Source organism: Takifugu flavidus, chromosome 20 (assembly GCF_003711565.1).
Source record: "Takifugu flavidus isolate HTHZ2018 chromosome 20, ASM371156v2, whole genome shotgun sequence".
Lineage (NCBI taxonomy): Eukaryota > Metazoa > Chordata > Actinopteri > Tetraodontiformes > Tetraodontidae > Takifugu > Takifugu flavidus.
The window spans coordinates 8,036,486-8,063,384 of NC_079539.1; the positions used below are offsets into that span (position 1 = coordinate 8,036,486).

At 48.4% G+C, this 26,899-nt stretch overlaps 1 protein-coding gene across 2 annotated transcripts in view; it reads left to right on the forward strand.

The window, feature by feature from the left end:
* The first annotated feature begins 860 nt into the window (after positions 1-860).
* LOC130517755 (astrotactin-2-like) overlaps positions 861-26,899 on the forward strand; it is a 145,873-nt gene continuing 119,834 nt past the window's right edge. Inside the window, exons 1-2 of one of the 2 annotated variants that reach the window (XM_057019845.1) lie at positions 861-1,536; positions 24,160-24,347. In XM_057019845.1, coding sequence (XP_056875825.1) covers positions 1,107-1,536; positions 24,160-24,347 — 618 coding nt within the window. In that variant the 5' untranslated portion in view covers positions 861-1,106. The remainder of the gene's footprint in view (positions 1,537-24,159; positions 24,348-26,899) is intronic. The other variant, XM_057019844.1, reaches the window with a different exon arrangement.

Genomic DNA, 26,899 nt, shown 5'->3' on the forward strand with positions numbered 1-26,899 from the left:
AGTCATTTCTGTTGAGGCGCTGAAGTTCATGCTGTCAATCACAGAAGCTCCACATGAGACCAGATTGTGGTTTCACTTTTGTTTCCTTTGTTTTGTTTCCGGCAGCAGAGAGTTTGTATTTTGCAAATGTACCTGTGGGAGGTCTTATTATTATTGTTGTTGCTATCCTTTTCAACTCATATTTAAAGCAAAACAGACAAAGGCAAAAAACAAAGCTTCCACCAAGGACAGTGAAAGAAGCTCCCATCCTATTATTTATTCTGCTGCAGAGTTTCTGTCTTATTTATTTATTTATTTATTTATTTTAGTAGTTGTTAGATCTCCGGCTCTCTCTCTCCCCCTAAATTCATATGACAAAAGAGAAACTATAGCAGCATTAGGAGCAAATCCTGGAATATGGTCCACGCCGGACAGATGGAGAGTTGGCAGCTTGTGGGGAGCTCATGAGAAAGAAAAATCAATTATTTGGTTTTGTCTGTTTAAATATCCCTACTTTTAATCCGATTTCGGGATGTAAAATTCTAATTTATGTACAACTGGAGTTAAGCATGTGCACATTTATGGTTGATCGTATTATGTGATCATATTATTTTAACCATGCATCCCTCCCAGACTCAGTCCTGGAAGCAGGTTTTCCCCCCTTCACCTTTTGTCTGCCCCCCCCCCCCCCCCCCCCCCCCCCCCCGCAGGAACTCTGAGGATTCTGACCCCGCCCCCTCTTGGCTTCCCAAACTAAACAGTCCTCATTAAAATGGTACTTTTCCGCGATTCCTTGGCGTTGTCATGCGCGTGTGCGCGCAACAATGATGTCACGGGACAAGAAAGAATGTGAAAACAAGTTATTTCCGTTGCTCTTTGGGGGCTTTCAGAACTGTGATCAATAATGTTGTGTTTTTTTGACTCTCAGCGTTTGCGTAAAGGGCACATTTGCGCGCGTCATGTGGCAGCGCGGTTGGCTGTGCGCGGAGCAGATGGGATGTCATCTTCACTCCACCTGTGCTGCCGCCTCCTGGACGGACGTGACTCCTTCGCAGCGACTGTACTATAAGTGAACGGACAGCTTATGAGCCCCACTCAAAGCGAGAGAAGCACACACAGGGAGCGGGATGGCGAGGAGCATCCGACTGCCGCTGCACCTCCTTCCGCTGCTGCTCCTGCTGCTGGCGCAAACCTGGACCGTCCGAGCGAGCAGGGGGGCGACGGCGGCCGACGACGAGAGGGAGGGAGAGCGCGACGCGGACGCGCCGTGTGAGGTGAAAACCGTCACCGTGTCCACCCTGCCCGTGCTCCGGGAGAACGAGTTCAGCTTCACCGGCGCTGCCTCCGGGAGCGTGGTCGGTGGCGGCGGCGGCGGTGGAGGAGGAGGAGGAGGAGGAGGGGGTACTGCCGAGGCAGGTGGCGTTGCCGGAGGAGGAGTAGCAGGAGGAGGAGGAGGAGGGGAATCCCGGCTCCTGCTGTTCGTTCGGACCGACCTACCTGGGAGAATTTCCGTCATGGATGATCTTGACAACACCGCGCTCCCCTACTTCACTCTCGGTAAGAGCTGCTCCTTCACGGGGGGAGGAGGAGGAGGAGGAGGAGTGGGAAGGGGGGGCTGCACATGCTGTCACACTCGTCCTGTTTTCCTTCCATTTCAAACTAAAACTGGGCTGGAGAGGAAGTGGCACAGCTCAGTGTTGCAACAGCAACTCGAATGCGATGTTTAAATGACGGCTGCAGCAGCTCTGGGGACCAGAAACTCCCACAAACTTCCCCGATCTGCGCTTAAATGTGATTATGAGGGGGGATTTCATGCCCACCCTGCAATCAAGGCGCACAATTCACTCCTGCAAATGTGCATGAAATTGGTATTTTAGTCTCGCAGCAGGCGTCCAGCACTCGGAGGGACTGAATGATGGGCTAAATCCTGGACTGCTGTTGATGTGTGCTGTTTTTTGGGGGGTTTATTGTTTTGGTCTCACTTTCAATACCGCTGGCTTTGAGGGGTTCGGGGTGGCGTTGAGGTTGGCGGTCTAAGCAGGAAGTAAACTCAGTCCCATTCTTTACACGTGCCATCCTGGAACGCTGTAGCTGTGCACCAAGTGCAAAGCTCACAGTAATGTTTGTTAAAGTAATCAGCCACACACGGCGGGCCATAATTGCACACAGCCCTTCATGTTCTTCCTTCTCTTTTGCACTTTGCAATCTCGTCAGGGAGTCAGAGCTGGCTCCCTGTGAAAGGGAGCCTGTTCTACTGCAAACACAAAGCGGCACGGCCCCTGCGGAGGTCGGCGGCGTGGACGCCGAGGGAGAATCTGTTACTCGTTGCTACATATTTCCTCCGACTCTCCTTCCTCTGGTCTTTGTTATTGCTGCCTGTGCCAGGCAAAGGCAAGCGGGCGGAGAGCCGGAGCGTGAAGCTAGTAAATCACTTTCTATTCTCATTAAGGACAGCTGTTGACTGGCGAGAAAGGCCCCTCTGTCCTCCCAGTCCACCAGCCAGCCAGCAAATGTGCTGCTTCACCCCTTCCGGTGCATGTTTGCAGAGAGGAGGAAGACGAAGAGGAGGAAAAATGACCTTAAGCGCGTTCCCGCTTGCCCTTTGACCGCGCTGTGTAACTGCGCCCCTGATGAATTTGCAGCAAATCTGAACAGCCCGATCTGCTGCTGCTGCCGATTTTAGCGAGATTAAAACAAACCACTGTCAAGAAGACCAAGCGGCTGGGGGAGAGACGAAGACGTGGAAACCTTATAATGTTCTAATTGGAGTCTGGAGCTGAGCCAAGCGGGAGGTTTTGCATGCATCTTCAGTGTTTACCACAATAACGCATTCGGCTTTCCTCACAGCTTTTTCCCTGATGGATGCATTAGTGGTCTGCATATGAAAGGCTCAAACCCTTAAAAAGCCGAGGAAGAAAACCTTTGGTCCATTTTAGTCATATAAAATAAGCTAGTTGAGTTGGAGAGTCTTTTTTATAGCACCTGCTTTCACCATGCATCAATATTATCAATCTTCCCCCACTTTTCTCCATGTATTTGTTTGATTTCTTGTCTTTTGATATGTTTAATGTGCACATGAGTTTATGAAGGACCGTGTGGATCCAGTCCAAAGCCAGCAACGTCCTCTCTTACAGATGGATTTATACATTTTCAGAGGCAAAGCAGCAAATGTCGCCTCCTTATGTTGACCTGAGCTCAGGAAGGCGCTGCAACTGCATCGGAATCTACCTGCCCGCCACTTTCAAACTGGTGAATTTTCACCGAGGGGGCGGCGGGTAAACAGGGCGACGAGTTAGCATTGTAATTCTGTAACTTCATCGCGAAGGAGCCGTTTCATCCCAGCAGCGTTTTTGCTAGGTCTTGCACAGATTTCCAATTATTTTCCAAATGTCAGCCTCGTGTCGGCCTCTGTGATACGATGAAATGTCCGACCGCGCCGTGGAGGCAGCCTCGGCGGTTGGGGGGGCAGCGGTGGGGAAGGACAAAGAGTCCTCCTCCTGCTGTGGTCTGCCTTCTCACCTTTGATTTATTACCTCATGTGTCACGGAGAATGGATGAGCAGGAAAGGGCACAGCAGAGGAAACACACGCGGCTCTCCCCTCTTTCTAATTTTGAGCCTTTTTTTGGTGTTGAATAATTAAGAAGCCCAGCACAAACAATCATGATAAAAAACCCTGCAACAACGCTTTTGCTTTCAGACCAAAGTCATATTTAAATCCCCTCCCCTGGAAAGGTTCGTCCACGGAGTGTCAGTATGCAATATGCAGTGGTTCCTTCTTTATTGTTGTTCTTTGTGCATCGGATCAGCTGGCACATTCCCTGAAAGACCGTCACATTCCCTGAAAGACTGTTTTAAAAAAAAGTTATTCATTAGATCAATGAGATACCCTTGAATATCAATGACGAGGTGAAGATTCACTCTAATTGTGCAGTTATTTTCATGTAGCTTTGACCCTTTTCAAGAATTAGAACCACAACCTCTGAATATAGCTCCAGTTCTGTTAAATAAAATCTAATGAGTCATTTAAAGGTTCAGTCTTTCACAATTTGAATATATTATACAGACTGTCTGTTCATGTGTTTGCGTCTCCAGTTGTGATAACTCTTCCCCAGCGTCTATGGGCTGCCCCTCCATGTTTGAGCCTAGTGCCCCACAGCAATCCTATGACCCTGTGGGCTGCAAGTGTTCAGTTCATTCATCCTGTGCTTCCACCACTAGGTGGTGCTACATCTCCCACAAGACACTGGCGTTTTGAGACTATCATATTTTCTAGCCTGATCTCTTCAGCCTTTTTATAAAAAATCAGGGTGTTAGCCAAGATGGCCGACTCAAGCAAGCCCAACTAATAGTTCAAATGTTCTGAAACCCTCAAAGAGATTCAGATTCCGCTACCTTGCATCACCTCGGCCCGTCGTTTTGGGCTATATTTTTACACTTTTCCTTCCTTGCAGCCTATTTTCACCCACTCCCGATCAAACAAATGCGTGTCAGCAGCCCTTTCATCTCTCTCTGTCCCTCCCTCTCTTTTCTCCATCATTCCTAGCAGGAGTCAGAGGAGACCATCGCTGGCTCCATGATGGATGCAGCATGGCAGCGCCGTGTTCCCTGGCTCAGAACATGTGCGTGCTGCACTACAGCTCCATCGTTTGTGAGAGGTTGATTGAACTGAGGGGCAGGCGATGAAGGAGGGGGGGCAGGTCAAGAGGAGAGACCGGGAGTTATTACAAGTGTTAAACCAACATGGGGGTGTGAGGAGTTTTCACAGGAAAGCTGATTTTTTGCCATTTTAGATAAATAAAAGTTGGGTTGTTTTTTGGGAAGGGGGCATGTCAACGACCAGGATGTGAGCTGCTATGTTGTCCTTACAGCTGCGAGAAGGGTGGAACTGTCAATCATTTGCCCACTTTATTAATTAAAACCAAACGCATCATGTTTACACTTGAACGCAGCATGAAGAGGTGGGTGGTAGTGCTGAGAAGTGAAGGGTTCTCAGTTCAAGTCCCTTGGAAAACTTGGAAGGTGTTCAGGTAGCAGGTGGCAGGACACCGTGCCAAAGTACCCTTGAGAAAGGTCCTCCTTTCGGGGTCAAAGGTGAAGGCAGTGGGTGAAGGCAGGTCCACCCCTGGGTGAGTCACTAGTTCATCACAGGGCCCTATATGAGCACTGAAGGTGTTTTGGCACCTTCCCCTACTACCAGAACACCTTCCGTGTTTTGGCTACAATGGGGCTCAAACCGAGAACCCTCCGCTTCTTAACCCAGTTCCCAAATGACTGAGCTACCAATGCACCCCCAAATGCTCAACGAGAGCCCAGGATGAGCTCGGGGACTCGTTCAGGGGTGGACCCTGCCCATATGTAGCTGGGATAGGCTCCTTTTGACCCCCAAAGGAATATGGCAGCCAAGAAAAAAAAAAGAAATAGTAGCATGAAAAGAGCTTCCAAAGAGAATTTAATGTTTGAGAGCAATCACTTTGTCCATTTGATTAACATGTTCCTAACTTTTTTAACCAATAACCATAATTCACAGTAAATGTTAGAAGAGCGCAACCAGATTTCCCATTTTCTCCTTTACAAAAACCAATGCATGTGCGACGTGGTCAGGCGGTCTCCTCTGCTTTGAGGGAAGTCCTGTGTGGTTGCACTGGTGCGAAGCTCTGATCCTGAGATAATCATTTCATTATTACCATTGCTGAGAGGCACGCTCTTGTAATCTCTGACGGACCGAATAAAGAGTTTTATGGTAATGCCTCTAATGAATGCAGGGGCCCACTTCCTCCTTGTGTATTTCCTTTGATTTAACAACCTGCAGTGTTGCCGTATCTTCTTCTCCCGTTTTCCCTTAATTGGCGGAGCGGATCAAAGTTGGTATGTGCTGGATGGGATAAGATGTCTGACGCGATCCTCCCGTTTGGTTGGGAGCCGAACTCCAAATGCGAGCTCCTGAAATCTGCCGATGCTGTTTGCGCACTTGCAAAAACACCTCGGGTTACCAACCTGACAGGCGCCTTAGCCATTAGCACGTGGAAGCGGGACCTCGGTGGCCTCTTTGAAAGCTTTTGTGGGTTAAGTGACAAGTGGGTTCTCTCGGTGCTCCGTCTGTCCAAACTAAACAGGCGTGTCTTCCTCCGCCATTGTGGACCTTTGGGCCTGTAATTTCTTTATTGTAGCATTATAATCTTATCTATGATGCCGCTAAGCGTCTCTGCAGCGATGGAGGGAAACGCTAGCGCCTGGATGGAGCATTTCAAAAGATTTATAAATGTACTCCTTGTCCTACCAGAGAGTGCCATTCTAATCTGTACCCTGAATGCATAATGTGACACTGATTTATAAAAGCAATTCAATTTAGCTGCTCTCTTCACTTCTCAGGCTCTCCTAGCGTGTCCCCCCACCACATAATAGAAGATCCCATGTGACAAAAACTGTGTAATGCATTTGGCCTCTCCATAAAATACTCTTTATAAGGCTGGGCAGACATCTGGGGCTCTGGGAGCCTGGCCAAAATCCATCAACAAACCTTAAAAAAAAGGACAAATCTCTTGAACGCAAGCATGATATGTAGACGCGTTGGATATTTCACAAAGTTCAAGTTTGCGTACGGATCGCCGAGGCCCTCTGGGGGCCGTAATGCATTCAGCGCCTGGAGGAGGAGCATGCATAACCTTTCAAACGAAGCAGCAAGTTGATGGGATAACAGACAAGAGGCAGAAGGTCAGGTCTCCATGAAAGGTTAATTGGATAAAGACACATCAGTGGATTCATGTTTGAACGCGTCTGTCGCTCTGTTGGAGCCGCGTTGGATACGAGGAGCCCAAACAAGCTTCGAATGGATGAACTCGCTTGCCGCTACTCTGTTATATGGCTTGATTGATTTTCTGAGGTTTGCAGTCGAGCCGCAAATTTGAATATCTCTTTTTTTCCTCCCTCCCTGTCAGAATGTGATACATATTCTTTTTTCTTTTGGGATCTGCTGTTGCTGGCGGATCAATACCGATGCAGAGGAGCCTGGCATTTCATTCCGGGGATCAATCCCGCTGTAAAAACTTTGCGGTGTGGGTACTCGCCGAAGTCAGCGCGTGTTTGAGCCGGGTCCGGGTCCCTTTACGCCGACGATGGAGAAAATGGCTCCTGTTGGGAATGAAAGGGAATCGCCTGTTTGGTTTTCCGGTTTGCCTGTTGGTTCTGATTCTCTTCTATCATTGAAATTGATTGGTTTGTTCTTGCCGTGTTGGCACCTATAGAAATCCAAATGCTTGTGTTGAGGGTTTAAAGCCGAGCGGAGGAGAGAACACAGATGCCGGCTGTAGGTTTTGAACACAGAGTAGAGGTTGTTTTCCTCCCAGAGGCGGCGAGCGCTGGCGGTTTTGCAGCATTTCTGAAGTTAGCACAAGAATCATGTGAGAATTCTCAGGGCATGCAAGAGCAAGTGGAATTTCCTGTGCTTGGGGAGTGTGTGTGTCAGTGCGTGTGTGAGTGTTTGCGACTTATCTCGCCAGAGTTGTAATTGAAATCCTGTTTTGGCTGGTTTCGGGCCGCTCTCTGGACGAGCTCCTCCACCGTTTATGTCTTGAAGCCATTGGTGAAGCTGCTGTGCTGAAAAATACGATTTAAGCAAACTTGGATGCATAATCTTCTTTTTTTAAAAAAAAAAAATTATCACAAAGGAGAAGCGCTCTCACCTCTTCACCAAGAAATAGCAGTGACTGGATTTAAAGGGCAGTGCTGAAGCTATATTTACTCGTTAGCGTCGTTGGCCTTTGTCTGACGTGTTCTGTGTCATCGCTGTATTTATAGTCTGATTTATAATTCACTCACCGGTGTTTAGCTGTGGTGCCGAGGCTTTATTTGTTGCAAGATGGTGTGAGATGAATAAGTGAAAATGATTTGTATTGTTGGAGACATCTCCCAGACCTGCGCTCTTCAGAGCGGCTCGGCGGCGTTCCGCAAGGCCGCGGAGGAACAGGCGGCAAGTCAGAGAGGCATCAAAGTATTAATAAAGTACCCCCTCATCTCCAGAGCCTGAACCTTCTGGAATTCACTTGCAGCTCACTCCAGTCTTCAAACAAAGCAAACGGCCTGTAAATGTCTTCCACCTTGTTGACAGGTGAGACTTTCAGATCATCGGGCAGGATGAAAAGCCTTCTTTTCCTTTTCGCCGGTCTCCAGCTGCTCTCTCACCCTCTCTCTCTCCATCCCTCTCCCTCTCTCTCACCCTCTCTCTCTCCATCCCTCTCCCTCTCTCTCTCTCCATCTCTCTCTCCTTTCTGTCAAGGCCGTTTTTTTGCACAATAAAATGAATTCTTCTTTTTGAAAACCCTTTCTGTCTTTCATTATTGAGACCAATCATGACCCGTTCCCCGTGTCGGGTGCATTGGTGGAGCCTTCCATTAGCAGGACATCGTCACATGTTGCAGACATGACCAGCGTGCGTTGTGTGTGATTTTAGCCATTGTTCATATAAGCTGCTCACGGCGATGCTTAAGACGCGTAAAATGGGATTTCCTTCAGAAATTTTCTCTGCACCTTGGAAACAGACCGGCCCCCGCAGCCGGCGACCCTCACTCCCCCCCCGATTCCCACACAGAGGAGGTTCTGAAGTCTAACCCTCTTATCTCTGCTTGTGTGTTTGTACCTATTTGCTTCCCTCCAAGATTTACAATCTCCCAGACTTCCCCCGGTTGAAGAAAGTGCACCACTAATCTCCTCTCCAGTGATGCTTCCCCTCCCACAGCTATTTTTCATGTTCCTTCGCATAGTTCGCCCATCCGCCATCCCAGTGGAGGCTCCTTCATCTGCGTGCTGGTACACGTTCTTGAAGCCTCTTGTAGGGTGAAATCAAACCGTTGAATTTGGATAAATCATAGATGCTTCTGACAGGGTGCCTGGCCCTGGGGAGGGGATCCACAGTCATGTCAAGAATGTAGAACAACCTCAATTCTTTATTAACGTCTGATTGTGTTTTTATTCATCTCCGGGAAAGGAGAATGGGATTAAATGCCGGTAAAGCACAAAAGCTGACCTTGTTTTTGCTCATGAACAAAAGTGGGTACTCTGGTAACCCGAGTGGGGTTTGGTAAGATGTTTGCTGTAGCCCTGGCATGTTCAGTCACGTGACATCATCAGTTCTGTTCCTCAAGCACCCTCTGATCCAGTAGAACTCGTTGGGATTTCCATGATGGAGGGCAGACGGGCTCCTCCGGGAGCCCAAACCCTGAAACGTTTACAATGGTCACGGTTGGGGTGAGGTTCTGCTGCCTTAGGGGTCAAACAGGTCCTCTGGTCCGGTAGCTCAGTCTTAGACCCAGTAGCCTTGATGTTTCTGGTTATACTTTGGCCTGGCTCCGGATTTTGCACACAGCTCATCAGAACACAAATGTGTTTAAGCTTTGTGTTTAAGAAACGGGCAGAAACATTAATCTTTATCAGGGCGCAACTACGCTGTTCAGATCACTCAAATAAATGCAACTTTCGATCGTGTTGTCTTATTTAATACTTTCATTGTCTGACTTTTATAAAAACGGTGCTGCGTAGGGCCAACCAAGACCTCTAGCGACATATTGCTAAACTGACAGCGGCAGGAAACGTACAGATGGAGGAGTCAGAATTGTTGTGTTACTGGCGGCGCTGCAAAAGAGGCTTTTCTATCTCGCTTCGTGTCAACACGGACAGTCTTTACTCGAATTCCTCCATCTGGAACCCAGCGACACAGGCGCAGCTTGCCACGAGTTTCAAACGGAGCGTCGCGTTGTCGCGCATAAACGCGGCTTTAAGAATCTTGCGTCCTGCTCTCGGGGGTAAACCTGCCTGGGCGGCCAGACCTGGACGTGTTGGAACATCCGCCACGTGTAGCCTATTTTCCAGACAGTAGGATTTGAAATGGCTGATTTGAAATTCTTTTGAGATCTTCTTGAATCCATTACCAGACGCACACTGCTACAGCAACTCAGTGAAACCCAAGCAAACATCTGAGGTTTGAGTCGGGCAAATCCCCTTAAAAATGCCGAGTAATGATGTTTCAATGATCTGCACCTAGTGCGCAATCGTATAGGAAGAAACCCGCTCCGACTGATATTCCGCAGCGCTCCTATTAAGCGGCTCAGTCGTGCATTCAGCCAGTGGTGATATAACAAGTGTCAGTCGCTCCCACAAAGGCAGAAGCATTCTCCCCCCGTCTGTTTCTCAGGATTCAACATTCACAGGGAGGATCCCAAACATGTGTAGCGTGTCAGTTTTTAAAGCTAGCGCACGTCATGTTCTAAGGGACTTCGCGCAAACACGGGAAGAAAATAAGGCCAACGTGGCAGTCCAGAGGAAGCCTTTGAGGTTTCTCTCCGGGAGATTTTCTTTATTTAATCTTTACTTAATGCTCCAGTTGAGGGCAAAAAAAAAAAAAGAATACGTGTAAAGTTTTAAAGGTTGAAATGATGAAGTGATGACATTTAATTTCAGGAATGTCAAAGGTCAGCTCGGCGGCGATATCATAATGTTCCGCAAGAACACGTTATTTATTGGCACGGCTTTGGAGCAGATGGCGGCCTGATCGTATTTCATATTTGAACAAATTGAGCCAGGGACACTAATCCTGAGTTGGTTGTGACCGTGGAGATTGGGTAGATCTGCTGCGTTGTCAGCTGAAAAACCCTCCGTGTGAGAGAACCTTTTATTTATATATCAGCGGTCCATCAGGAGGGGGAAGCAGTGAAGGTAAAGGGGAACGCCATTCGGAACTGAACCTTTTTGCTACCAGGCCAGTGTGCCGGCTGAAGGTGAGGGGCAGGTGGTTTATTACCGCCACCGTACGTGTGGCAAAGCTAGCCAGATGTGACGCTTGTGAATTCAACAGGGAGAACGGATGGATGCTGCCTCATCTTTTTGGGGAATGTTTTCACCTTTCCGTGTGTACAAGATCCGTAAAGGCGGCGGCGTGCTTCTGTGTGATGGTCAGGTCCTTGATAGCCTCTGATACCCGCAGCCAAAGCCTAAAGACGTCGTGTCCGCACTGTCCTCGTTGCTGTCCTCGGATTTTCCCTCTGAGCTCACAAATTTAAACTTTATAAAATCTCCTGACCAAATTTAGATTGGTTTTGAAGTTCGCTCTCCCTGCGGTATATTTGCTGCGGATATTCAGACGGGAAAGGTAATAAACAAAAACTCTTGGGGAGGAAGATGTGGCGTAATTACAAGCGGGAATCTTGGGGAATAAGCTAAGAGGTTTTTGAAGGACTTGGAAACATAATTGAAATCAGAAAGGTCTGAATGCACATTTACATATGATTAGCATAATAAAGCTACAGGGAAGTTCCACTTCTGTGATGAAATTCAAATAAATATTCTGTAATTATACAAAAAAAATTGGATAAACATTGAATTAATCCAAGCAGATCATTTATGAAATTCCCAATTTAGAGCTTGTTCTATCCTTTTCAGCTACAGAAATATGCGGGGGGTTGAGGCTAGTAGCCGGTGGCATGTGTGCGGTGCGTCCTCTGCCTATAAGCTTAACAATGTGATCACTGTTCCATAACATGCCTGCAATCAGAACAAATGCGCTATTAACTCGCTAATGAGGGAGCTCAACAAACATAATTGATGGCCCCGTTGTAAACGCCACTCTGTAAACGCCACTTTGTAAACGCCACTTTGTAAACGCCACTCAACACTTAGTCCGGCTTGAAACTGCCGCCACCGTTGGACTCGGGTTCCCAAGAGATGAGGCCTCAGATGGATTTGGAAAGACTTAGGTACGTGGTGCTTTCAGGTACCTTTGAAGCGTGTACCCCGAGGCCTGGAATAATTTGAAATATTTACCAAAGCCCTGCAACCGTTGCCACGGAGAATGTGTTATTCATTAATGTGAAATACATAAGAACGTCTTGGCCGATTTTTAGATATTTATTTGTTCTTTTTGGTCTTAAATCACATGTCTGCCTCCTGCGAGCTTTCACATTGGAGCTTTACAGAGATCTCACCTTCACTGCGTTAAAAAAACAATCCAAAAAGTAAACAAACCTGTTTCGGTGGTGAGATTGAATGTGGGAATAAGCGCAGGCGATGCTAATGCAGCAAGGCTGCTCCCCACTCGCTGACTGTTTGCTGACTGTTTCCACTGCGAGGGTGCTCCATCACCCCGCCCCCCCCGACACCTAATCTAAAACCCGACACGCACGCACGTCTCACCTGAACAACGGCGGGATTGTTTTTGATCCTGAGGAACGTGGATGTTTGTCATAGTCGGGGGGACAAGAGACTGAAGCTTATTTTTTTCTATTATGGATAGAAGATGATATGTTCTACTCCCGCAAAGCTCAATCGTCAGAACGAATCATTCGATCGCTGGTGGAGGTGTGAAGTCTGAGAGGCGAAGCGTAAAGACAAAGGCCGCTCTGACACCTTCGGCGCGCCACAAACGCTAACGTGCACTGACGAGATGGCTCCTGAAGCCTTTGGAGCAGATGGAGAGAAGCTGAAACTGAAAGAACTCCTTTTACCACAAGGAAAGGAGGCACTTTGCCTTCTAACCGCTGCTCTGTTACCTTGAGGCAGCCAGCGTAGAAGGACGCCGCTCTCCTAAAATGACATCGAACATAATGAACCAGGAAAAAATCAAAATCAAACACAAGCAATCAAATCGCTGCTCACTGCTAGTTTTGTGAGCTAACTCCCTTCCCATCATACACTTCTGCTATCAGCTTCGCTCCTTTTATATTCGCGTTCTTCGGTGTCTCGTCGAGTCGGTTCCCCTGGATTTTGCTGGGGTTGAATTGACGATGCGCGAGAAACAAAGCTTAGCTCACCTTTTTTATGCAACGTGTCGGGTGGCTTTGGGTCGTGATTTGGGCTGATAAGCTTTGAAGCATTTTTACTCCACAGGGGTCAACAATGGTGGACAACGACCATATACGGCATCTGAACGGAACGGAATCGTTAGGAGTTGTTTCTGGATGGAGATGGCTTTAAATCCCGCTATATGCGGCCTTTATGTCCACACCTTAGCCTTGTTAGCTTGTCAGTGCCAGACCATCCAATCTCAATAAACTAGCTCATAATCCTGTGATGGATTTTTGCCTCAGCGTTCCCACTATTCCATGCAGCCGTCTAATGGGATTTTCTGGCCTCCCTGTTATGATGGAAGAGGCCGGGGATTGTCAGGATGTTGCCACTCATCAGTCATATTAATTGCATTTCTGTGTCATTATTACAGCCTCCTAATGGATGATAGCTGCTCGCTGCTCTCTTTCCCTTTACCTAATTGAGTTTGGGTCAGTGTTCCTCCCCTTTTAATGCTTCCTGCAACTGCCTTTCCTTGTGTCTCTATAAAAAGAAGTTGTTTTTTTAAAAAAAGTCCTCCCTTCGATTACTTAATGCTGTTTGTCAGTAGATTTCAGCGGCCTTCTTAGTTTCCAACCTATTGATCGGGGCTGCTAAAGGTTACGCGGCTTAAGAAAGTCAACATCTAATATACAGGGATCAAAACAAACATATTTTTAGGGTATTGATTTCCTTTTCACTGCAGCCAGTCCTCAGCGGCTAAACGTGCTAGCTGAAAGTATCCGCTAGGTCTCGGTGACGATCGTGGCAGTAAATGATTCTAAATGGTTACAGGACGGCATTAGCGTCGTCTTCGCTGTAGTTTATATGGACATTTTATTTCATTTATTCGCTTAAAATCCACTTGATTTGTCCAAACGCACTTCGCTCGCTCTGCCGTTCAAAATGGCCGTCACATCGCTAATGCTCCGTTGGAATGGCGAGCAGAAGTCGTTGGATTAGCGACAGGGCCGTATTCTCGCTGAGAAGGGTTTCTAATGATGCGTTGTGAGCTTTTATAGACTCTTCCCATGAGTGTTAGACGGGCCGCCGTAATAAGCCTCAGTCACCGATTAGAAGCCTCTGGTAAATGTCTGCGTGTTTTTGAGCGTGTGCTCTTGTCGCGTCGCAGTCTTCAGCGAGCAGTTAGCTCTTTTGTCAGTTCGGCCTGAGTTTTAAAGCTACAGCGCATTTAAATGAAGATTTTAGCATTGAAATAAAGCTCTCGGCGCGACGTGTGAAGAGTTTGGATGGTTTAATTGTTAGAGTTGAGAATTTGCACCAACACTCGCAGGTTTTTGCGTGTGATTGCTCTTTAGCCACCTCATGGCGCTTTCATCTTAGGGAAGAAAAGATCTTTAGTGGTTGTCTCAGTCACCGCGCACCGATGCATCTCCCACCCATCTAAGCGAGGCTGTGCTGTCATGACGACCGTACAAGCCTGAAGCAGGTGGACTTTCCAGTTCCTTTTGGGGGGACAGGGAATTTCCCTGGATTCCTGTGATAGCATCAAAGCAGGAACAGCGTGTAGATCGCAGCAAACCTTTAGCTACATTAGCGAATAAATGCCAGGTTACGCTTACTGTGTGAGGCTAACCGAACAGACAACCAGATCATTCCGGCTCTACTTACAGGAACCACATGTGACATACTTGGGTTTTTACTGCGGAGTGCAGTTATTACTTGGCAAATAAAGGAGAAATGGATATGAAACACGTCTGAAATGTTCCGAAGTGCAGCCAAACGCTGTTATTTGATCCTGTTATTGGCCGGGTGGACTCACTGCAAATCAAATACGTGCTTCAGTCTAAAGTAAATGTGTTTCTAATGGCAACCGTGCCATTTATCTCATTAGGCAATGCAGTTTTGTGGGTTTCTTTCGCCTTTAGCGGGGGCCTGCTGACGGAAAATTAAAGATCTGCCAGGCTTCATCGGACTGGATCCTAAAGACGGAGCAGCGCTCCCTGCAGGAAGTCTCCATGTTTAGTACGCACTCAAACGGTACCCCTGAATTTTGGGCTGCAACTTTGCCGTTTTCGACCGCCGGCATCAGTCGGTAGGACTCGAACTCTTTGCCTCTTTTTGCCCCCCGGCTAAATATTCCTCCTTCTCTCCCGTTGTGCTTTTCAAATGTTTGATTATGATAATGCCGCCATGTGTCACCACAGAGTTTCCTCCTCTCGGAATAACGGCTTTCCGGTGTTTCGACTGCGCACACAGCGGGCGTGTTGCACGGATTAGCTCGCTACCCCCAGCGGCCAGCTAGCAAGCTGGACAGCGGGGATCACCTGTGGAGTCATTTCAGCGGATAACGTTATAGAGGCAACTCACCGATGGGAAACTTCTGCAGGTTGGACAGGGAATGGGAATCCCATCCATGAGTTAAGTTAGCATCAAACCGATACTGATCCGGGATTGGATCGACCCCATCCCCACCTGGAACCTACAAGATTGTTGGCTGAGGTGTGTGATGGATAAATCAGAAATCAGGTGCTAAAAGCTTCATAGAGGTTTAGGAATCCACTCGTCATACTTGTGCGTTCCCGTTTCCCAATCGGTCCGGTGGGGGGGGGGGGTGCTGCCTGTCCCTGCTCACTTTTCTCCTCCCGCTTGCATCAGACGCGTTTGCCTACGAGCCAAAAGCTTTGTGGGAGTGCTGTCTCTCCCAGCGCGATGCCTTCACTGTCTTTCACACTGAACTGGAAACCCTGCAGCCGACTCTGAAGATCCGAGACGTTCCGGTATGACCAACCTAACCTCCGCAAAACTTGTGAAACATAGAGGAACAAAGTTCCTTTTGGGAATTCTGGGAGTTCAATTACACGTTGAATGGGCAGACAGCGATTATGTGGTGGTGCGTCGTCGTTTCAAGCCAAGCCAGATTTTCAGCAGCTCGGACTTCAGCAGCCAAAAAGAAAAAGATTCCAGGGGTTATTTTCCGTTCATCCCCCTGAGATCTGAAGACCTCCCGGAGGAGAGTTTTCCGGTGGATAATGTAGTTACTTGAGTCCACTTTTATGAAAGGATACTTCAGGGACGTTGCTGCCATATAGGCAACGCCGGCTGCCAAAGTTTGATGGGGGGAGAAAAAAGGAAGTGATGGAAAAGCCAGCAGCTATATGTTGTCCAGAATATCAGCTTCAGTTTTTGTAACCCTGCCAGCACAATTCCAGCGCCTCCGGTCCAACTTCTATTTATTCTGGACGCTGTTTAAGCGCTGCGGAGCCCCCCCGCTGTCATTTTAGCCTTTTAATTAAAAAACATGCAGCTCAAAGGAAAAACACTCGCTCTTAAATAGCCAGAGAGCTGGCTCTGGTGGGCGGGGCGCCGGTGGGCGGGGCGCCGATGGGCGGGGCTTCAGTGAGCGCCTACGGTTCGGATGCGGAGAGGTTTTTGTGCTTCTCCACCTCTGCCATCCGAAAACATTGAGCGGCATTAGGGATCATGCATATTTAATGGCTGTTAGCGCGCTGTGCAGCCTGGAAATTAGCTCCCTGTTCTGCTCAGGTAACGATTTTTAGCATGAAAAGGAGCAGAAAGGTTATTACGTGATTATAGAGACCCTAATTCAGTCTAATTGAATGATGTTTTAATTGGCGGGGGGACATTTGGGAGTATATTTCCCACCAGCAGTGAAAGATGGGACAATTTTGGCTTATTGTGATAGAATAATCCACTTCTTCTTCAGGAAAAACCCAGCGTGTAAACTTGGATATGGCTTTAAAGCTGTACTACTAACAGCTGGGATGTCGTTTCCGGGGAGCCACTCATCATGACTCGCATTCCCAAATCGTTGAAACGTGCGCGACAAGACATCGGGAATTCTCACTGCAGCTCATCGTTCATCTCGGCGTCATAAATGCGTTTAATCCGGAGGGTGCTGTTCCAATTTAGCGCCTGTCCGTCTCCGGCCTCGCAGTTCCCGCTCCACTCGGCTGTTTAACGGAAGTGAAGAAGAATCCGAATGATGAGTGATTCTGCGTGATGAAGGTGTCAGCCTGGACCTGATGGTGCTACGTCACAGATAAGTGACGGGCGAGGCTAGCATCAAGCTGGTAGCTTGTTTGCTAGCTTGGATCTCAAGTAAATTTATCTGTAACAAAGATGCAGAACAAACTTATTGACACCTCTTGGTGGGAAGGGGGGGGGGGGCAATCTTCTCCTCTGGGTATGTGTGCTAACGCTTTAGCAGTTTAGTGAAGGGATTTTCATTATTGGAATCCCATAATAGAAGTAAAATCACATCATTTATCGATTTTTTTTTACGGCTCTATCTTACATTTTTAATGAGTCTGCTCGAGCACCATCTTTGATGCCCCCCCACCCTGTTTTATAAAGCCAACTGTGGCCCCCACGTTCTCCTCTAAGACCATCTCGGATCTGAAGTGGATCAACGTACTGGTCGAGTAAATCCAGGTGGGATAGAAATCCACTTACGGAGCTGTGATCCCAAACAGGTGGCGCCGACGCGGGTTTAGCGCTGGTCCGTGGGATGCGGGGGCGGCGGCACAATGGGGGACAGGCGCTGAACGGGAGAGCAGAGGCGATTACATCTCAGACTCCACGGGGGCGCCAGCTCTGCTCCAGAAAGAGTGCGCGGGGTTGTAGCCAGGAGCTAACGCGGACCGACGGAGAGTAGCAGGTGGTCCTGGGGAGGATGAGTGGAGCTGCTGTGAGTTGTTGCTCCATGTTTCCATTCCACCTTTAAACTAAGGGGGAACCATGTCTGTAGTTAGCCGAGCCGCGGCTAACGATACAGGTATCGGAAGGTGAATTAGCTCCACCGTTGGAGGCGGGAAACAAGAGCCAGTCCTTTCTCCTCTATTTCGTTTCCAGGCCCTTCATTTCCTGAGCATTGACGTCTTTTGGATCATTTTTCCTCATTTTTCACGCACTTGTTGCGCCAGTCACAAGCGCTTCCTCCTCCCAGCCACGTGACACCAGTCCTCCCGCTCATCTCTTAATCTTCTTTCTTATTTCATTGTTTGGTGTCATCGGGATCCTGGGCTGGAAGATTATAAAGGAGTGTGTCTTGCTGGAACTGCGTTCATATGCTGATGATAAGCCTCTTAACCCTAATAAACTCTAGCTTGTCAAGTTGAGTCTGATTCCCAACTGATTTATTCACCTAGACAGGAATTTAAAACAAAAAAGAGGGATTAGGCAGGATCAAGGTGATTAGAATTTCAGATTTTCTCACCAGGTAGATGATTTGAAGCTAATGTTTGAAAAATGTTTTTTTTTCTTTCAAGATTTGTAATTAGAATCTGCTTTTTTCGTGACTTTTGTTGAGTGCTGAGGGGGCTAGCATGAGTACAAACATATAGTGGAGCTACAGAGCTTTTCCTACCATTAGCAAAAACATGCTAGCTTAATGTCATGAGGTTGTTTGGACTTGTGGAATGAAACATTTTTTTGTATTTTTTGTACAAGGAAAAAGCAGTTAAATCATTGAAAAATCACAATAATATCATGTTAGCACTGGCTACCGACCTGTTCGATCAGTTCTGTTGCTGGAAACAAGCCGATCACACAAAAGCGTAGCTTAAGGGACTTTAGCTGATATTTACTGTGATTAAAGTCTCCCTCTGTTGCTGTCTGCAGTGAAACGATGTACTCGAGTTGAAAATCGGGCACATTCATGGTCACTAGCCGTGTCGTAGGTCAGCGAGCTGGTTAAAGCGAACACGGCGGACACAGCTGGGGCGTGACGCCTCGCAGCGCGAGCGTGATTCATTCCAGTGACAGAGGAGCTAACTCAGCATGCCAAAGACATCAGTGCCATTAATCAAGCCTGCCGCTGCCACGGCCACAGGAAATTAATGAACTCCTGAAAATCTGCATTGTTTGTAGCAGCAAATGGGTTGTTAGCTCGCACATGTCTGGCTGCATTCCAGCTTAACGCTGAATAAAAAGAGATGGTTGATGCTAATAAACCATTAATTAGATTAAATGGAATTAGCCCAACATGCTATATTAGCCACTGGTATCTATTTTTTGGCATGCCGACATCTAATTTAGTGGATTTGCACTAACAGTTGTGATAGCAATTTCCTGGAGGGGCAGATTAAAAGCAATAAGGTTATTAGGTTTTGAAAATAAAAGGTATTTTTCGGCTTTCTGGGATGTTTATGGACATGCCGTGGAAGGGCTATCTAAGATTAGCCGAGCAGTCCCAGCAGGCCGCCGCATTGTTGTGGCTTAATCACGTTATTGGCGTCTGCAGCTGAGCGGCGCTCTTAATACAAACAACAGAAGCTGTTTAAATCAACTGGGAACAGATGAATGAAGATGAAAACCAACAACAGTCCAAACTTTATCACGGAAGAATCGATACGGCGCCCAATTAGCGTGAAGCTTAATTTCCATTGCTGACCTCTAGCCTGCCGCTCCAAGGTTTTAACTCTATCCCATTAGCAAAACCCATTAGAAGAACATTCTTTCACATGTTATCCAGGGGCCTTTTCCAGCGAACATCGGAACCAGTGTCATGACTTAATGGATGCTCCACGTGGCTTTGGCTCGGGCAGGTGAGCCCGCCGCCGCTGGACCAGCGTTAAATTGAAGCAAACAAGATTGAGAGATGTGAAATCAAACCAGATCGGTCTAATGGGATTGTTTTAGAAGACACCAGCATGCTCAGCAGACAAGGATCCTGTTTATCCTGTTAATGTGTCATTTTAAATACATTAGCAGTGGGAGGGGCCCCTTGGCGTTCTTTCTTTCTTTATTTGGCGCGCTGCCTCGCTAATCTGGCCGAGCACGAGGGACAATGCCTCCCAACGCCCTCGCTTTCGCTAACTGATTCTCCCGTTAGTGGGTTAATGGCCCCAAATTAGAATTGGACTTCCACTGAATTGCAAAAATTCCCGGCTAAATAAACAGAGATGACCTTGAGCAAACACGCAAACACACAAGCACGCAAACACAGAAACACACAAGCACGCAAACACAGAAACACACAAGCACGGCACGTTTGTGCTGCTGAGCTCGGCGGCTAATTTCCACTTAACTCCTGCAATATTTTACATCGGTGGAAGGAGGAGGGATATAAACTGCTTTCTTTACCTGCTGAGATCCTGTTAGCGTCTCGCCCCGGCTGTGCACTGTGAAGTCACCAGACAATCATCCCCCCCCCCCTTCCTCATGCTGCCAGGCTCGCCGGCGAGTGTCTCTGAAAGTATGATTGGTTTTTCTGCAGGAGGCGGCCGGTGCACGGTCCAGCGGAACGCCGCTGTGATTGAGCCCGGCAGGAGCCGCGGCGGCTGTGGGCAGGAGTGATAAGACCTGAGTCGGTACTGGCGGGGCCCCTGGTTAGCGGGTGAGCCTTCACAGGACCCCCAGGAGGAACACAAATGTCAAGAGTTGTTTTTCCGTCTTCCCCGCATTTGTGAGTTTAGCATAGCAAGAGCAGCTTCCTCCCAAATCAGGCTAATTCGGAATTTAGCGCTATGATAACGCTGCAACAACAATGCTGCTCCGCAGACGTGACATGGAGGCCATTTAGTCGCTGCTAAATTTCTCCAATTTGCCTGACGACACAAAGTCGCCATCGTCACCTGACGCCGGTGTGAAATCCAAAAAGTGAAAATGTTTCTCACAGCTGACAGGTTTTTTTTTCCGTCTAGGTGCTATGCTAATATTCTCCCGACACTTCTGACGACTGTCGGCCAGATAAATCCCTTCCCTGTCTTTTCCTCTCCGCCTGCGCAAGCTAACTTCTCCTTCTCGCTTCCTTCATTTTGGGCTGAGACATTTGGATCCGTCCTCACTCTGTCAGATGAATAATTAAATATTCATCTGCCTCCTGTGTTGACACCGGAGATCCGAGCTTTGTGCGGCCTCGGCGATGACGCGTGGCGTGCGGGAGCGCTACGTGTCATCCAGCTTCCATCAAATAAAGTTAAACCTGGCTTGTTGCACTTACAAGCTACCCTCCGCCAACGTCTACGTCAGCACCTGCGGTGTTTATGTATCTGCCTAGGCTCCGCCCCCATTTCCAAACCGTGCCCCCGTATCTGGAACGCCGAGCAGAGCAGCTCGGCTGAAGACATTAGTGAGATAATCGCTTTGAGAGATGGTCCATTGACGCAGAATTAGATATCGACTCTGCAAACGTGCCGGTAAAATCACCAGAGGGAATTAAATTGTGATGGATTATTTTGCTGTCAGCCTCGTTTGCGTGTTTATTTCCTGTGTGTGTTGTGTTCAGTCACACGAAATCTTGGAGGACAGTACGGCAGGTCAAAATGTCAGCTAGCATTGTTTTGTTCCCTATGTGAGATGACAAATTGTACGTTTTGATGCGAGGAGTGGTTGAAAATAATAAAAACTATACAGCCATGCTGATGTATAATGGTTTCTATGGTTACTGGAAGCAGAACAGCCTCAAATAAAGTCCAGTAATAGTTGGTGCTACGGCTAAAACCAGAATTTAGAGCTCTTGGGTGTGTTCTCCTGTGCTCTCCGTGATCGGTCTGAAAATTAAGAGAAAGTTTCCTAACGATGGGAGTGGGAGGAGCCTAAGAGGAGTGAAATGATTGAGCGAACGTTGTTCTTTCTCACGACCTCAGGAACAGGAGCAACTGTTTGTGAGCACGTGGAGGTTGTGATTTCCTCTCAGGGTCTTTGCCCGAGAACTGAAGGTAAAGAATGAAAGCGGTGAAGTTTTACCTCACATAAGAATAACGAAGAAACTTCAAGCCCAGATGTGGTTTAAGTCCACGTTGAGACACAAATGTTGTTCTCCGGCTTAGCAAACTCAGTAATTGAAAGCTAAGAGGTGGAGCAAGAGAAGAAGAAGTTCAGGCCTGAGGTCGAGGCAGCTTGAATGTGGATCCTGGCCCGTATCCGACTTTAGCTCCGGCAACTCTGGAGGAGGGCGAGAGAGACACTCCGGAGGAACGTCTACAGAAGCAGCTCCTGGAAAAAGATCAGATCCAGCCGAGAGAGCTGGAGGAAAAAGAAGAGCGGATGAAGGGGAAGCTGTCTGAGATCAGTCAGCGGGAGCTCGTAGACGGAGAGGAGGCTTCCAGGAAGGAGACAGAAGGCAGCTCCAAGAGAGAGAGCGCCAGTTCTGAGGCGACCGAGCAGTAAGAGGTGGAGGAACAAGCGGGAGAGCTTCAGTTAGCTAGGAAAAAAGAGGTTTTGAAGTGGAAAATCTGGAGATGGAGGCCACAAAATCCACCCTTTGATCCGTCCTCGCTCGCAAAACACCAAAATCCGATGCGGAGAAGCACCCCGAGGAGGACGGGACAGTTTTAGGAAATAAAGACACACAAGTCCTTCTGAAATCACGTCTGTGTTCAGAGTCCCTCAGTGGCCTTTTAGCAGATTCTGGCTGTTGCTAGCTGCTGTTAGCCAACATTCTTTGATGAAACATTGTCCTCCTTCAGTCCCTCCCTCAAAAACTAGATCTGGTGCTGGGTAGAGTTCCAGTGTGGGCGTACTGGGCAGCACGGCTGCGCGCTTATTTAGCATTTTTAAAATTTTTATTTGCAAGCTGGAGAACAGACACAGCAAATATGCGCAGGAAGAGATATTAGCATGAAATGTGACCTGCGTGTAAACAGCATTGTTGAAAGGTTCTAGTTTTTCCGTTCGGGTCCTTCCGTTGTGTCGCCCTTGGACACCTCCAGGTATCGCCATCATTGTCGCCATTGGAGTCGCGCGGTAACGCAACAATGATGCTGCTGCGAATGAATTACAAGCAGACCTTGAGGCCGTCCACCTTTGTCCCGGGTGCGTCTGGCTTGCAGCCCGGTGACAAGTGGCTCCCAGCACAAAAGACAAGGACACTCATTCACACCGTCCCTTTGTCTTCAATAGCATGTTTGCTAACCTTCCTCATCTACATAACAACAGCCTGGAGGCAGGTAACATCCACAGTAACTCTATTACCCTGTTTCCATCTCACGCGTGGCTCCCTCTGACACGTTTTTACGGCTCATATTTGCTCCTAATTTGGACCCTATGAAGTGTCGCTGCGCGATCGTGGCAATTTCGATCTATTGGAAATATTATCGTGCCCTACGAAAGAGAGCGGCTTTGACAGGAGCCCGTGTTTAAAGACAGTAACAGATGGCAGGAGGCACCTTGCTGCCGGCCGAGCAGACAAAATGTTATCTCTGATCGAGGTGGAAGGTCAAGCGGCGCTCCTTCTGCCCGCGGATTAAACATAAAGAGCCGTAACGCCAGCAGTTGTAGCATTTAGGAATTTCACAGCCCACAAAATTTTATCATAAGCTGGAGTCAGCAAAAGGATAGATCTGCCCCGCTGAACGAGAGGCAGGGATTTAACGTGCACCTCCACGGGCTGCTGGGTTTAACTTAAAGCCAACGTCTCCTGTGTTGAGGTTTGGGCAGCAGCGCGACCGGAGGAGCTTAATTCGTACTAGCGTACGTCGATATTAGGCAGAATGGGAAACCTGCCTTCTTGGTACAAAATCAAACACTTTAAGGTGCTCGAGCAAAGGTCATTGACCTTTGGTAAAGCAGGAAGTTTCCTCGTGGTTCATTTCCCTTCTCGTGGATATAACCCGTCTCAGAGCTACGTTAGCTAATTCGTCCTGTTTCACAGACGTGCGTGCCGTCAGCAGCCGCAGCGGCGCGGCGCCACCGGGCGGACCTGGTCTCACCCTAGTTACCCCTTCTTGCCCTCTGACTGCAGGCCTGCGGGTTAATAACCAGCGGCCCTGAAACCTATTTGTCATTCGCTACCCTCTGCTGTCAGGTGGTGTCAGTGGACGGTCCCGCCGCTGTCACCCCCCGCTGTAGGGGGCAAATCCAGGCGCCTCTGAGGGCTTTCCAGAGCTCCTCTTGATAGCGTTCCATTGATGTGCTTTGATCGTAAATTCCGTGCCTTTGATGTTCAATAAGTGAACCTTAACCGGTGGGTCGGAATTGCGGTTATTTTATTGTGCTGTTGCGCAATAGCACGATTCATCTCCAATACCTGTGATTTATTTTGACTTTAATTGTTGCTTTGATTAAATCTGGTGGTGAAACGGCGCCACTTGGCGCTAATCCATCGTGTTTATTATTCAGGCCCCTGATTAATCCCCGGATGGCAGAATCAGTTGTCATCATATGGAGTTCAGCTCGGGAGGGCAGTAGCTTAGCAGTAAATCTTATCGAGCCGCGAATCGATGCTCAGCGGGTTCGCCGGTAGCGCGGCGTTGCTTTATTTGAGGTTTGCTTCCTGGTTTTGAGGTTTGCTTCCTGATTTTTGAGGCTTGCTTCCTGGTTTTGAGGTTTGCTTCCTGATTTTTGAGGCTTGCTTCCTGGTTTTGAGGTTTGCTTCCTGGTCTGGTGTCAGGTGACCTGGGGTAAACGCTGATGTCATCCTCTCCTCTTTCCCTGCTATTTTGCAGAGATGTCGGGAACCGGTGAGGACATCTCGCAGGTCCACTGGAAGCAGCAGTGGCTGGAAAACGGGACCCTTTACTTCCACGTGTCCATGACGGAGTCGGAGCTTCTGGCCCAGACGACGCCGGCGGCGCCCCGCGAGCCCGCCCACGTCCTGCACGAACACATGCACCTGCTCCACATTTCAGTCATGGTGAGTTTCCTCGGGTCCTGTTTTAATCCAGGCAGCGACCTGGTCAACCTTGGTTGATTTTAACGTGCCTTTGACACACGCTTGACCTTTGACCCAGTGTCACCTTCTTTATTGTTGCTCTTCGAGCTGCCTGGAATTAAAGAGCCTCTGCTACTTCCAGGGTTAAGCCGCTGTCCTGTTTTATGATGATCGAGGCCGTTTTGCTCTGCCGTCACTTTATTACCGCTGCGAGTCCGTGCTGCTCCGCCGCCGCCACTGACGGCGCCGCCGCTGCTCCTAAACCGGCTCCCGTCTTGTTTTCATCTGGACTGTCAGACTCCAGACCGCCGTCGAGCCTCCTCCTCCTCCAGCGCCTCCTCGCGTCCTTGTTTCTGTCTCTTCTCACCTCACCACCATCTCACCCCCCCCACCGGGCTCCTTCTGCTGCCCGCGCCCCTCCCTTATTTTTTCAGGGACGCCACGACCTTGAATTAGGCGTCGCCAATGAGGGCGAGTGACATTTGCATTAGCTGCGTTCTGATCGTGAGGTCTGAGCTCTTGGAAGCCCGGAGGAGGATCAGCAGCACTTAAAATGGGCGGGCGCGGGGGCGGAGCATCTCCACCCCCTGCTGGACTCTATCCAGACGCTTCCAGCCTGCACACACGCTCCGTAATTTAGGGACTAACCATCCGTAGTTCAGCTCCTTGCGTCGGCGTTTGTTTGTGTTTTGGGAGAAATGATTGAAATGTGGGGAAATCCGACCCTTGAAGCCGCTCCGGCGTTCCTGCTGCACCTCCTTTGAAGATTGGGATGAGCGATCCGTTCAGACGGCGAGCAGATGGGAGACTTCCCCGATTTCTCCTGACGTCGTTCAAACAGGCGGCGTGTCTTTTTTTTACCTGCTTTATTGCCTCATGTGCGCTCACGTGCGCCCGGGTGCCGGAGGAGGCGCCGGTCGTCTCGATCTTCACTCATCGTAGACGCCGCCTCCGTTTCGCCGTCACTTCCGTCATCTAGCGCTCTTTTTTCGGCCTTGGAAACAACTGTTCTTTCCCTCCTTCCACTCTTCCTGGCTCTCTGGTGGTGGGTTTCATCACGTGGAGCCGCTCTGGTGTGGTCAGGAGAACAAAAAGCGGCCAGGATTTGGAGAATTGGATTATGGGTAACGGGCTCCCGCCCGCGCTCTGCTGCTTTGTGAGTTTGGCAACTCCGGTACCTCAGAGCGATCCAAACGCAGCGACGCCATCAGAGGAATTCCTTGGGTCCACTGTAGGTCCACAGCCGAGCATCATGTGACCAAGCATTTTGGCATGTCTGAATGATGCATTCAAGTACAGTTGGAATTTTCAATTAAAGCACAGTTTACAAACTACAGATAAACCAGTTTGTGTGTCTGCCGCCATTTTATTACTGTTAATATAAAAAAAAAAAAAAAAGGCTGCAGTTTCCTCCTGCCTCCCAATTCCACCCTATAAGAAAATGATTTTTTTTTCTTTTTCCACGGCTCAGCTTAAAGTCCCGACAATCGGTGTGTAAAAATGTGCCGGCTGTATTTTAACCTTGGAGAATCCTGTGGTGGAGGAGGAAGGAGAATAAATGCTTTCACTGCGTCGCTGTGCCTGGAGTTGGGGCCGGTATTACATCAGTTAATCGGAATGTTTTTCCGATTCTTCCTCCAGTTTTGCTCACCCGGATTTCTGGAAGTCTGCCATTCCTTGAATGCAGCTTTATACCTTTTTTTTATTTATTTACAACATCACAGAGTTAGAACACTTGGAAACGGAGGTGCAGAGGCTGGCCCTCGCGACCCCCGAGGTGTCTCCTGGCTCTCTGGTGCACATCATATCTGATGCCATCAGATCTGCTCCAGACTGACGTGTGAGCTCTCCATTCTTCTGGTACGGGCCTGTCAGCTCCTCACCCGCTCAAACAACGTTCATCCAGACTCTTTTTTTCCCTCTTTCTGCGTCCTTTCTCGGCTCGGCCTCACATGACAGCAGAGAGCTGTTGGGAATAATAGAGCCATCCCACAGATTTGTATAAGCACCTTATTTTACGCGTTTCCTTTCCATTTTAAAAGTTTTGTTTCTCTTATGCTACATTTCAAATGCGGAGGCACCTTGAATGCAGCATAAATGTTACCTATTAGTTATATGTGTGTGTTGCATTCACTGCCAGTCAGATGCGGCGCTACAAGATTATTGTCATATGTGATGCGTTCAGGGTCATCCATCGTCTGTCGCCTTACGGGGTCGTGGGAAGAGAACATATATTTGCAAATCATATCCAGAATAAGATAACATCCGTAATTTAGCTAACCACGTTAGCATCCTTGGCACACGCGAAACAATCGTCTGTACTTTAGCAGAGACTTCGCAGCTACGTCTGGCTTTGGTTTGCACTTTTTTCGCTCTCTGGAAGGAATTCACTACCTCAGCACCGCTGTGCTCTGCCTGTAGGAAGATTCTTGTGCTACAAGATTCTTTTTTTAAACATTCATTTAAAATACACGGCGGTATCATTAGCGTTACGCATCAGAGGTGAAAGCCCTTAGCAGACACAGTCATAAATC